Source organism: Erythrolamprus reginae, chromosome 4 (assembly GCF_031021105.1).
Source record: "Erythrolamprus reginae isolate rEryReg1 chromosome 4, rEryReg1.hap1, whole genome shotgun sequence".
NCBI classification, from domain to species: domain Eukaryota; kingdom Metazoa; phylum Chordata; class Lepidosauria; order Squamata; family Dipsadidae; genus Erythrolamprus; species Erythrolamprus reginae.
Window position 1 is genome coordinate 93,768,612 of NC_091953.1, and position 14,041 is coordinate 93,782,652.

At 39.6% G+C, this 14,041-nt stretch overlaps 1 protein-coding gene across 5 annotated transcripts in view; it reads left to right on the forward strand.

Annotated features, from left to right (window-relative positions):
* The first annotated feature begins 250 nt into the window (after nt 1-250).
* The window catches only part of CYFIP1 (cytoplasmic FMR1 interacting protein 1), a 57,907-nt gene continuing 44,116 nt past the window's right edge, over nt 251-14,041 (forward strand). The window contains exons 1-4 of one of the 5 annotated variants that reach the window (XM_070750924.1): nt 302-541; nt 9,162-9,211; nt 12,563-12,686; nt 12,813-12,902. In XM_070750924.1, coding sequence (XP_070607025.1) covers nt 12,570-12,686; nt 12,813-12,902 — 207 coding nt within the window. In that variant the 5' untranslated portion in view covers nt 302-541; nt 9,162-9,211; nt 12,563-12,569. Of the gene's footprint in view, nt 542-9,161; nt 9,212-12,562; nt 12,687-12,812; nt 12,903-14,041 lie in introns of all 5 variants that reach the window. The other 4 variants (XM_070750927.1, XM_070750923.1, XM_070750928.1 and 1 more) reach the window with 4 other exon arrangements.

Below are 14,041 nucleotides of genomic sequence, written 5' to 3' on the forward strand. Positions count from 1 at the left end.
AGACAAATTCCTTGTGTGTCCAATCACACTTGGCCAATAAAGAATTCTATTCTACATGTATTTCTAAAGACTCCGGGGTGGCAATTCACCTCATGGGATCACATGAGGTTATAGTATTTTTGCATGTATGTAAACGGTAATCCCCCCCCCCCTTGTGAGAAAAGCCTTGGGAACTCTCCCGTACTAGAAACCGGCCTGAAGACGAGAAGGGGATTCCCTCGCTCGAAGGAGGAGCCGCGGATCGTTCCCTGGGCGGCCTGACGACTTCCGAAAGAGATGGCCGAGGGTTTCGGTCGGGACGGGGGAGGAGCCGGAGTGGGAGGAGGAAGGGTGTTTCCTTGTACTATTTCCCGGTTTGACTCAGGCAGGAAACTTGGAGCGTCCGGCGGCCCTGGAAAGGAGCGCGGGGGGGAATCCCGAGGGGCAAGGCAGCGCCGCGGACAACAAAGCCTGAGGGGGCTGACTGAGGCCGTCCCTCGGAACGGCTCGCAACCTCCGAACCTGAGGACAAACCCACAGGGCCTCCTCGGCACAAAGCTGGGTGAGAAAAACTTCCATCGTTCCCCCCCTCCCTTCCGCTTTCCGTCCGAGTTAAGAGTGACCCCGAGCTAGACTGGCTCTTCTTTTTCATTTATGGAGCGGTGCCCATTCCTGAGGGGCGGCTCGCGTGCAGGTGGCCGCACACACGCTTGAAATGCATTTGTTATTTCTACTGCGCGGCCTAAACTGGGGAGTCCCACCACTCGTGGATTTGGGCGGGCCTCCCTCAAATTCCAAGTGCCGTGGAAGTTCAAGCTTCCGGGACATAAAATGCCAAATTTTCTTCCGCGGCCCCTTAATAAGTTTGTGCTTAGGTGCCTCGCGGAGGAATACCGAAGAGGCTGCATTGAACAAGACCGGTCCCGGTCTCGGTGAAGGAGGTGCGGCCTTGAAAAGCATCGTCGTTTAAGTGGGATAAGCCCCGGTGTCGGAAACAGTCTTTGGGGGAAGTAAGAGAGAGAAGGTTGAGGGAGGGAGAAAGAAGGTTGCACCGCTAGGATCTGTGGTGGGAAAGGAACGGTTGAAGGGGTTCTTATAAGCTCTGCATCCTATTGAAGTTGCGATCCATTTAAAACGATGCAGACGTGGGTACCTTTTCTTCGAGCTTACGGTAAATTGCAGTGTAGGGTAATCCGAATCATCGTGTTTTTCCCAAAGTTTGAAATAAAACTCAGCCAATCTCACTTCAGGCTTGTGAATAAATTCAGAATTCTTAACCAAGCCATCCACAGATTTCATTAATTTTGACGACCCAGTATCTTTTTATTAAGAATAAGGATTCTTAAATAAAAACAAATGTATACTGGTACTTTTATTTTCTCATTACTTCTTCATATGTATATGGTCATCATTTTGATGTTAGAATATGCATAATTGTGTGATTTACACAAAAAGGGTAAGAAACAATGAAATGAAATAAAGGGGAGAGTCAAAAAGAATAGGGGTTCAACTAAAAGCTGGGAATGAACTTTCCTATTATAATAATGGCATCATGCACATAATTTATACTTTGAATTAGAATTCATTGAAATAGTCTGCTAATGTTTACAGTGTGGGAGGAAGTGGATCATCAGGTCTGTAATGCAGTGAAAGTTGCAGATATGTTTCAGGATTATGTTTGCAAATAATGTCTGGTATTAGTTAATTGCTTTATCAATTTTCTGTATTTCTATAATATATTGAACCTAAAGCTAACATCATGTTTCAGTTTGCACTAAAGGATATCATAGTTGGTGGTTTGATTGATTAGCTTCTAGGGTCCTATGTAGTAGTTTGGGAACACAGTATGATGAAATGCAGATTATGTACCTTCCTCATTTGCTGGCTTTTCTCCTTTTATTTCTTGCTTTAACTGATTATTTTGGAAACTTCAAAAGGCTGCTATTACTTTATGCTCAGTAGGTTGACTTAATAAAGCAACTGCTTTTATCATGGATTTTAATTACAATATCATATATATATATATATATATATATATATATATATATATATATATATATATATATAATTGTATCAGAAACAGTTAAAATGTTTTAAGTAGCTTGGCTTGGGAAAAAGAGGTAGGTAATCAACATCTGAAGAAATTTTATTCCATTTTTGAGAATTCCCTTTGCAGTTATCAGTTTCTTGCATTATAGAGCTGTATGCTTTTTATGTATAGTTATGGATATGTATAGTTAACACGACTGTTATTAAGTTTTAAATTACAAAATTGTGTAATTTACAAATGGTTTTCTATTTTTCTTTGCTATATGTATTTTAGTCAGCAATGCACTGGTAAAATTGATAAATATAGATATAAGAAGCTACTATAAATTCTCATGTACTTGTAATAAGGTAACAGATTTGTGGTAAATATGGTGAAGGGAATAGTTACTTTCAGCCCTTAAACTAATATAGAAACAATTTTTTTAGATTAGCTTTAACCACAGTCTTCATGCAATAGATGCGTATTAATAGTTGCTATGTAGATTTTCTTTCACAATTAGTTTCAGTTCTGATGGATCCTAACATACTCCGATAGGAAAAGAAGGAATTGATTGAAGCTCTTAAGGTCTTTTTTTTTTCAGTACAGTAAATGTTTTTATTTACTTTGAATATTTATTAGCAATGTGTTTTATTTTCCTGTTTTTGTTTCTAAATATTGGTATTTGTATTTCATTTTCCTCTAGACGCTCAAGGCATTGTACATAGTGAGTGTGCTTCTCCACACACTCCCTAGACTTGTAATGTTTGTTGGGTTGAGAGAGAAGGACTGCTCCAAAGTCATTCATCCACTTAATATGGATTTATTTTATTTTGGCCAAAGAAACTTTTATCTGATTAAAGAAAAAAAATTAAAGCATATTTATTTAGAAGAACGGTTTCCTGATTACGGAAGATTAGGCAGAAAAAAAGTGTCTGTATATTTACAAATGATCAAAAACCTTTCCCCAAAATAATGGCATGGCAGATAGCTCAGTGGAAGAGAGATGCCAACTGTGTAGTTGGAGCAGTCTTTGAGCTTGCTTTTCCTCTACTCATAAGGCAGTTGCTGTTAGCAGAGAAGAAACATCCTGTAGGATTGAGCTCTGAGATGGTCCTCTTCTTTACCTCTTTGAAAATTCTTCCAACTGTACACACATTTTCTGATAGATGGAAAGTGTTTTCTGGATTACTTCCAGGAGATAGATTTGGCTTCCTTTGGACTGGTCATTTGCAACTAGTATCCACTCTTTCTGATTTCAGATTGGATGACAAGCTCTCGCCTTTCATTCTTTCGAAGTGCTTGAATTTGGTTCTGGTATAATTATATTTAACAATTGTCTTAAGGCGTGATAAAGTATAAATTAATATGTAAGAAGCAGTCATGTTTAACCAGGTTAACTTAAAAAAAGTCCAGTGTTTATCTTGATTCTTCCCAATGCTTCATCCTAGCCTCTAACTAAAATACTGTGTATCTTGTTTAGAACAGTGTGAAATTTTGTACATTTTGTTTTGAACTGCATGAAATGTTGTATTTTTTAAAAAGAGTGCTAATTTAAAGCCTAATCACCAAGTGGAAAGGTTATAACTCAATTTATATTGTGCAGCAGAGACATGGTATAAGTTTTTCTTAAAATATTAGCTGCAGATTGAATCAGGAATAAAGTACCCTAACTTGGCATTAAACTAGACAAACTAGGTTGTCTAGCAAAAAAAAGTAGTGGCACTAGGAGCAACTTTTGACTTCCTGCTGGCTTTCCAATTGACGTTGCTTGTAAAAAGCAGGAAACGATGGAAATTATGATTGGTGACTATGGCTGTGTAGTAGTGCTTCAGTGACCACAACTTTGTCGATATAAATGGTGTGAAGATCTTTGAAATTTCAGTCCAATGGGAATAGATTTTGGATATGCTCTTTAAGTTAGCCCGTTTGAGGTGGGCTAAAAAGGTTTGCCCTGTTATACCCCATTTTGCCCAATTGAAAATTATAAACAGATAGACAGGATAACAGAATAGATGGAGTAATACTAAAAGTTTAATTTTGTTCTGAGATGTTGTTTACAAATAAGAATACAGTGGCAGATACTAGGGTACAATAGCTAGATAACCTTATTTTTTAGTGCTCCTCTGTTTAGCAAATGAGGTAAAATGAATGGGGGGAAAAGTCTGAATGGAAGTAGAAAAAAAGTAGAAAATCCAAACTACACAGGGAAACATTTTAATCATTGTCTCATTTTTGCTGCGCCCCCACCCACCCACTTGTATTCACGTCTTGTATCCAACCAAGGTGGAATGGTTTTGGTTTATAAAAACTGGGCACAATTATATAAAGTGATTACATTTTTAAAGTCTTACATTATTTTTCCTCCTAATTTTTCTGCAACTGAAGGGTAGAGGCTGCCACAAAAAGAAGGTGGTCAACTTATTTTCCAAAGCAACAGAGGGCAGTTCAAGAAACACTGGGTGGAAACCACCATTCCTTGTAAGCTGCGCACGTGAGTGCGCGCGCGCTCCAAAATCCCCCTCCGCGCACCCTTTTCCTCGGCCGCGCGGGCAGGCGTTCTCCGGAGGCTGGTGGGTGCGCGGGCCGGCGTGCGCTCTTCCCATCTCCCTGCCTGCGCGCCCGCCCGGAACATTCAAAGTAAGAGCGAAGGCGAAGGGTTTTCTTATTTTGAATGTTCCGGGCGGGTGGGCTGGCAGGGAGATTTGGGGAGCGCGCGCCGGCTGCCCCCCGAACACCTGGGAGATAGAAAGGAAAGAGGGAGGGAGAGATAGAAAGGAAAGAGGGAGGGAAAGATAGAAAGAAAAGAGGAAGGGAGAGATAGAAAGGAAAGAGGGAAGGAAAGATAGAAAGAAAAGAGGGAGGGAGAGATAGAAAGGAAAGAGGGAGGGAGAGAGAAAGAAAAGAGGGAGGGAAAGATAGAAAGAAAAGAGGGAGGGAGAGATAGAAAGGAAAGTGGGAGGGAGGAAAGAGGGAGGAAGACATAGAAAGGATAGAATTATGGATGCAAGAACTTGCTCATGTGTGATAGCGCACGCCCACACTTACTTACTTACTTACTTACTTTATTATTTATTTGTTTGTTTGTTTGTTTGTTTGTTTGTTTATTTATTTATTTATACTTATATGCCGCCCAGTGCCAAAGGGACTGCCGCTCAGACACTTTACTTTTCCGCTCACCCCGAAAAAAAATTAGAGGGAACACTGGTGGAAACATCCTAACAGTGAAGACAATTAACCAGTGGAACAGCTTGCGGTCAGAAGTTGTGGGTGCATCATCGCTGGAGGTTTTTAGTAGACACTGGACAGCCACTTATCTGACATGATATAGGACAGTGATGGCAAACCTATGGCAAAAGTACCACAGGAGGCACGCAGAACCATATCTGCTGGCACATGAGCCGTTGCCCTAGCTCAACTCCAGCATGCATGTGTGTGCCGGCCAGCTGATTTTTGGTTCGCACAAGGCTCTGGGGGAATGTTTTGGGCTTCTGGAGAGCCTCCAGGGGAATGGGGAAGGCGTTTTTACTCTCTCCTGGATCCAGGAAAGCCTTTGGAGCCTGGGGAGGGTGAACCGTGACCCTACTGGGCCCAACAGAAGTTAGGAAATAGCACATTTCCTGCCTCCAGAGGGTCTCTGGTCGGTGGGGGAAGCTGTTTTCGCCTTCCCCAGGCATTGAATTATGGGTGTGGACACTCACACATGCACGATAGCGCGCACCCATGCTCTTTCAGCACCCAAGAGGAAAAAAGTTCACTATCACTGGTATAGGGTCTCCTGCTTAAGCAGGGGGTTGCAATTAGAAGACCTCCAAGGTCCCTTCCATCTCTAATCTGATTGATTGATTGATCCTAGCGCTCCAGCAGATAGCTGGTTTTAGAGAACATGTCCCATGTCCTCATATTACAGCTTTCATCTCATTCCTTGCTCACATTTTTCTTTAGTTGTTTCAAATTACAATTTGTGTTGTTCCTATTTTCCCAACCAGTCTTGCTATATGAATAATGAATGTCTCCTGATGATGTCTGGCTGGGATCCACCAAACTCCTACTGGACACTTTTAGTTGTTGCTGGAACACTCCCTTTACTCTGTTCCTGGTTACTTTCCATGGATATTTTGATTTAGGCTGCAGGAGAAGTTTGGTTCCTAACTTCCACAGAGGCACCTGATGAGACATTTCACGATGCTCTACATTATTTCTTGTACAACTGGGTCTAAGCATTCTTTTGGAAGAGTGTTAGACCTGTTTTTAAATACATGTTTTCTTCTTTTGAAGATGCAGTAGACCTGTATTTAAAAATATATATATAAAATATATAGTACTATTGAGGTGGGTGTTGTGATGCTTTTTATATTCCATAGCACAGGGGTCCCTAACCTCCAATTTGTGGACTGGTACCAGTCCACGCACGGCATGCCAGAAACCAGTCCATGCAAACAAGCACAGATCCATCCATGAGATGCAGGCAGCACACACAACCATGCCCCTCTGGTCCACAGAAAAACCTCTTTCTATGGAACCAGTCCCTGGTGCCCAAACATTTGGGGGGCCCGCTGCCATAGCATATTTGTGAGTGCTGAAGGCTATTTGTTGTCTGGATTGCATTTTATTGCTCCACTTAGAGCAGGGGTGTCAAACTCAAGGCCTAGGGACTGGATCCAGCCCATGCGGTTCTTAGATCTGGCCTGCAGAGCTGCCCTGGAAACAGCAAAGGACTGGGCCCTGGTACTTCTGCTAGCAAAAACGGAGCTTGGGAGGGTCACAAGTGGCCCACTCAAGCTCTGTTTTCCCTGGCAGAGGTTTGCAGGAGGCCGTCGCAGCAGAAAATTGAGCTCAGAGGGCCACGGACAGCCCTCCCGAGCTCTATTTTTGCTGGCAGAGGATTGCAGGAGGGCGTTGCAGCCAAAAATAGAGTTCAGGGGCCTGTTTTCTCTGGCAGAATGCTTGGGCCACCACAGGCGCCCCAATATCGAGTTGGCCACGCCCATCTTATCCACGCCCACTCCAACCCCCCCCCCCCAACATCAAACACAACCCTGATGCAGCCCTCAATGTAATCCCAGAGTTATTTGGTGTCAGGCTTCTTACAAGCTGATCTAGAAATAAATAAACAGGCACCAGGTTTATGATAAATAGGTTTATTGAAAAGTGAAAGAACCCCTTATAGAATAATTTCAGCAACTGATGTGTATCTGATGCAGGTTTTAGTTATAATGAAATTAGGGTACAATTTTTTGTATCAGTATGATGACTGGATTAGAAACTATATTGTTTTTGGAAAGGAGTTGTTTTGCTTGCTTGTAAACATTTTGAGATCTGACTATATTATGCATGGGTTATTAGGGAGCTGGTGTGAAATTGACAAATATCCTACCAGTTTTGTCTTGTTGTATAAGTGACTACTGTAAATTCAACCAGTGAATTAGAAATGAATAGCTCAAAGTTTCTTGAAGTTTATCCACTGAATCTGTGGACCTGTCACCTGAATTGTTTTTGAATATGGGCCAATAAATCTGTCTGCAAAATAGCTTGGCTGACAAGTGAGGCAGAGGATAGTCTTGATCTGCATTAAGAAGAAACTCCCTTGAGACTTCATGTGAGCTTCCTTCAGCTTCAGTCTGCATACTTCCTCAGCTCCCCAACTGTTGTGCATCTATGAACAAGTTTTGAATTGATGTAATTGTCATCTTTAAGGAGACAGTTTTTGTTACCTGATTTTTTTTTGTCCAGCTACTGATTGTTCTTGCTTCCTTATACCAAAAATAGGGACCTTACAGCAAATGCTGATCTCTTAAAGTAAAAAAATGTTCCTTTTTATATAAATTTCATGTGGCTAATGAAAACTCAGACAATTGATAGCAGTTTTGCCGAACAATTTGAACGTGAAATAGTTGCAATTTTATTATTCATACTAAGAAGCTATTTCTGTGACTTACATTCAACTCATCATTTACTAGATTTGGTTCTTTCGATAACAGTAAGCATAAGCTAGCATAGCACTGTATGTAACTTTTTGTTTTACATATTGGATTTTGGATTTTTATTTTATAAAACATCCAATTGAAAAGTATGAAAAGTCTGAGTTTGACATGCACTCTTTGTAGCATTTTGGAGCATTTTGCCTCCACATCCCACACGCCTACTTCACAACAGCTGCAAAACAAAATGTCAACTCTTCCAAAATGTGCACTACATCCAGTTTACATTTACAACATTGCTTTATAATATTTTTCACTTTATAAAAGTTTAAATGAATTTTGCATATCCTTAGATTCAATATTGCAGAATCCAGAAAACAAGTGCTTAATTTTTAGGCAACTGCTTATGTTGGCTGTCAATTAGTGCCTTTGCTTTTCATTTATTAATTTGTCTTTAATAAAACTTGTACAGTAATTTGTTTGAAAAACCTTTTGGCTAGGGTATCTACTCAATCCTATAAAGGGACCACAGTATTAAGCAAAGTCAGGAGAAGAAATAATATGTTAAAGTAGCTCTGTTTTATAGATTGGGACCACTAGATTGGGACCGCCTTCTACCGCATGAATCCCAGCGACCGATTAGGTCCCACAGAGTTGGCCTTCTCTGGGTCCCATTGACAAAACAATGCCGTCTGGCGAGCCCCAGGGGAAGAGTCTTCTCTATGGCGGCCCAGGCCCTGTGGAACCAACTCCCCCCCGGAGATTAGAACTGCCCCCACCCTCCTTGCCTTTTGTAAGCTATTAAATACCCACCTATGTCGTCAGGCACGGGGAAGCTGAGACCCTGGGTTATATTATTTATGTATGGTATGAGTGTGTTGTATGTTTTTTAAATAATGGGTTTTAGATTTCTTTTAATGTATTAGATTTGTTACATTGTTGTTATTGTTGTGAGCTGCCCCAAGTCTTCAGAGAGGGGCGGCATACAAATCTAATTAATTATTATTAATTATTATTATTATTTAAAGTGCCAAAGTTTCAGTAAGTAAATCTACAGTAAAACTTTGGGTAAAATCAAGTTAAATGATCCACTTTAATCACAGTTAAGTCAACGTTTAGGTTGAATCACAAATTAGCTGTACATACATTGAGGTTAACATGTTCCCTGAACGTTGCTTATATTAGTCTTCATTGATATAGTACTGTTATAGTTTCTTTTATATCTTGAAGAACAGCAGAGGTTTGAACTGGTGCTAGAACCTGAAACACACCATTTATTCTGAAGGTACTTATAAATATTAATATTCACTTTGGTTTCTCAGTTCTCAAGGGAATATATTAATTATGATTTGTACTTTCCCATTTTTTAACTACAGGAAATACAGGTAGATCTTGTTTAGCAATAGCCTCATTTAGCACCTGGTTTGCATTTACAATAGTGATGAAAAAGTAACTTATACTGCAAAGGCAATCTTCACATTCATGATCTTCATATATCTAAAGCAAAGAAAAGCTGAAGTAAAGTTATAAGCACAGTTGCAGTTTTACTTAGTTGCTTCACTTAATGACCAGGTTGCTGGTCTTAATATTTAATCACAAGTTTTATTTATATAATTTTACCTGTATAAAATGTTCAAGGACAATTGTATTTTGAACACATTTGCAATGTTAATTTGTAAATGCTACAAGGAATATCAAAGTAACTAAAAGCACTAGGTTGTTTTCCCAATTAAATAGAATCTTATTAGTCCTCCAGGAGGTGATTCTTTTTCTCCTGCTGATGAACAGCTGATATCACCATCAAAGCTGGTTATTTGGTGAATCTGCTTCCAATTTTTTGAAGAAGCAACTAGGAGAAATTGAAGACTACCTTTGGACAATTATGCACAGATGGAGAAGAAAAGGAGACTTGATGGCTGCAATTCTCAGTCAGAAGTTCACCTTTTTATTATTTATTTTATTTATTTATTAATCAGATTTGTATGCCGCCCCTCTCCGCAGACTCGGGGCAGCTCACAGCAATAATAATACAATGTAAACAAATCTAATATTTAAGTTAATTTAAAACCCCAATTTAGAAACCAATCATACATACTAGCATACCATGCATAAATTTTATAAGCCTAGGGGGGAGGGAAAGTGTCAATTCCCCCATGCCTGATGACAGAGGTGGGTTTTAAGGAGCTTACGAAAGGGTAGGAGGGTGGGGGCAACTCTGATATCTGGGGGGAGTTGATTCCAAATGGTCGGGGCCGCCACAGAGAAGGCTCTTCCCCTGGGTCCCGCCAAACGACATTGTTTAGTTGATTTGTTTATTTTTCCTTTAGCTGCTTATTTTTTTTTCTTAAGCATGCCACATATGAGATAAAAGCTTCCTAGGCTGGAAACTGAACTATTTTGCTTGAAAATGAAGTGAAGTCTTTTAAAGAATAACTACCTTCACAAATCTCACTTTCTGAGATTGGGCCTCATTGGCACAGTGATTAGAATTCAGTACTGCAGGTTACTTCTGCTGACTGCTGGCTGCCTACAATTTGGCAATTCAAATCCCACCAGGCTCAAGGTTGACTCAGCCTTCCATCCTTCCGAGATTGGTAAAAGAAGGCCCCAAATTGTTGGGGGCAATATGCCCACTTAAAGAGGGCTGTAAAGCAATATATAAGTGCTATTGCTATTGGCCTTGCCAAAAAGTCCTGTCCATCCCTCATCAATTTCATTATCTTAGAATTTCTTATATACTTATTCTTTCAATCTTTTTAGGAAGATCTATATTTTTCAAACCAAATACTTTAGTCTTCACATCTGACAGCAACAAATCAGGTTCTAATTCACCCAGGCTCACCGAATATTGAAGAATTATTCAACAATGAGTATGACAGAGATATTTACAACACAGATCTATGAACTTTAGAAGTGGGATGCGCCCAATTAAAAAAAGGAAGGGTTTCATTATTAAGAACCAAACAAGGGTGTTTCACCAGATAAAACTGTTTAGGATGTTTTGTGATAAATGAATCATGTTTAACAGACTGTTAACAGAGTGTTTTGAAATTAAATATGTCTGCTTAATCTGTTAACTGTTTTTTCTTTCATATATCTAATGTATGGCAGGTCAATTGGGTTGCAAATTTTGGAGTTGTTTTCAAAGGGGAGAAGCTATTGTTGCAATAGATTTGTCAGTATTCAACTAGAGCATTGATGGCAAACCTTTTTTCGCTCGGGTGCCAAAAGAGCGTGTGTGCATGCTATTGTGCATGCGCAAGTGCCCACACCCATAATTCAGTGTCAGGGGAGGGCAAAAACAGCTTCCCCCACCTCCTGGAAGCCCTCTGGAAGCCGAAAATAGCCAGTTTCCCAATTTCTGGTAGGCCTAGTAGGATCATGTTTTGCCCTCCCCAGGCTCCAAAGGTTTCCCTGGAGCCAGGGGAGGGTAAAAATGCCCTCCCCCATCTCCCTGGAAGCTCTCTGGAAGTCAAAAATCAGCTGGCCGGCACACACATGCATGTTGGAGCTGAGTTAGGGTACACCAATATAACACCTTTACTCCACGAGCTGCACTGGCTCTCTTTTAGTCTCCGGGCACAATTCAAGGCATTGGTTATCACCTATAAAGCCCTATATGGCTCAGGGCCAGATTATTTACGGGATCGTCTCCTGCTACATACCTCCCAGGGACCAATTAGAGCACACAGAGTTGGCCTCCTCCAGCTCCCATCAGCTAAATAATGCAGGTTGGCGGGTCCATGGGCAAGGGCCTTCTCTGTTGCTGTCCCCACTTTATGGAATCAACTCCCCCCCTGAGGTTCACACGGCCCCCGCCCTGCTGGCTTTTCGTAAGGCCACGAAGACCTGGCTATGCCGGCAGGGCTGGGGGCCCTAAATCAACCACTAGCTTGTCCATGTATATGAATTGGTATGAATGATTAGTATGTGTGTTGTTTAACTGTTTTTAAGTTTTAATTTGGATGTTAGAAATTGCTTGTTTTTTCCCTTTTATTGTTATTGTAATTTTATATTGTTGTGAGCCAAAATGAGGCCTTCGGAACTGGGCGGCATAGAAGTCAAGTAAAATAAAATAAAATAATTATTGATTTGTTGGTGACTCTTGCATTTTTCTATCTTTGAATTATAGAAATAGCCCAAGGATTAGATTTTTTATTGGCCTGTTAGTTGAGAAAATGATGTAATCATTTTACTGCCTAAATTTGTAGTTATCCTATGCAGTTGTATAATGTATAATTGCATTAATATATATAGTATAATGTGGTTTGGTTGCTTTTTGCTTACTGAATTTGTAACAGTTTTAGCCCAGTATATTTATGTTGCACATGGTACTTTTACTTATTACAGCTTTAGTAATTTATATTGTCATCTTAAGTTGGACAGTATGCATTATTATTTTTCTTCCTCAATGTGATAGTCATGATGTGATTATTGACAGTCATCTTTAATTAGTGTATACTTGTATTAAATGCTTCCTACATGTGATGAAACTATTTTCAAATAGTGAATGGAGTTAAAGGCAGATTGAGTTTTCTCTGTTAAAAGGAACTCTATTTTTTAAACTGATAGTTTCCATATTCATCACAACAAGGATGAATATGGTTTTTTAAAATATCTGCCTTTTTTTTAATAGAATCAGAATGGCTTCCCAAGTTACTCTTGAGGATGCTTTGTCCAATGTAGATCTCCTGGAAGAATTGCCACTGCCAGATCAACAACCATGCATTGAGCCCCCTCCGTCATCGTTGCTTTATCAGGTATGATTTTTGTTAAAATAAATATTTGCTGGAAAATGTAATACTTAGAAGTATTCTAGATTAACACAATTGAATCCTTCTTTTTATGATTATTAATTGCTTTGGATTATTTTTCATTTCATACAGCCAAATTTCGACACCAATTTTGAAGACAGGAATGCATTTGTCACAGGCATTGCAAGATATATTGAACAAGCAACTGTTCATTCTAATATGGTAAATATATTTTTCTATAGAATTTTAATGTCTTTACAGCAGCAACAGTAGATACGTTTTGTAGCATAATGAATTTCCTTCTGGTAGAGCTTGATTATAGTAGAAAGAAATAAGGAATTAAGTTTGTGCACTTGCTTCATTTAGAAATATTTTATATATTTAGGAATTATTTATAACTAGTTGAGAATAACATTTATTTTATAAATATCTCATTCTTATCAATGATATATAATTATCATATGTTCTATGAATTTTTATGTGATACGTAATAATTTTTCTAGCATTGTGGGAAACAACCTCAGAGTTTTTTGAGTTGAAGTGCCAGTTTAAGAATTCCATTTAAATAGCAATGTAATATGTTATTGTTATTAATCTCAGAGCTTTTTTGTGTAATCTCTCACTTATGTACTTCATTTTGGTATACAGTAACACAGTTGGAAGGGATTTTGGAAGTTTTCTAGTCCAATCCCCTGCTGAATTAGGAAATCCTATATTATTCCAGACCAATGGTTGTCATTAATGTCCAGTCTCTTGGAGACAGGACATACCTAGCAATACTGTTCTTGTAGGCTTGGATGTTATTCTGAGAAAATTGGATTATAGCAGGGATGTCAAACTGATGGCCTGCAGGCTGGATGTATCATGCACAGGCCAAACCCATCCAACTCGACAAAGGGGGAAAATGTCACATTATGTCATGTGACATTGCAAGTTTGATCACTGGATTAGAACTTTTGTCTTATAAAATCAACTCTTATCACTGAAGCAATGTAGAAATTTCAGCAATATATTATATAAGATAACGTATTCTTGTTGCCATGGATCAGGATTCAGTGACTTCATTAACTTCTAAGTTTTCTTCTCACTTTTTGGGTTCAGTTACTCATGAAAGTGAAAGTGCAGTATATGCAGGAATAAAATTCTGGAGAACCAGTAGCAGAACTTTTGAGTAGTAGCAAATACCACCTCCGTCTGGCCCCAGAGCAGGGTGGGAATGGAGATTTTGCAATATCCTTGCAGCACTGGGGAGGGAATGGGGATTTTGCAGTATCCTTCCCCTGCCATGCCCACCAAGCCATGTCCACACAACTGGTAGGGAAAATTTTTCAATTTCATCCCTGAGTATAGGTATGATTTTT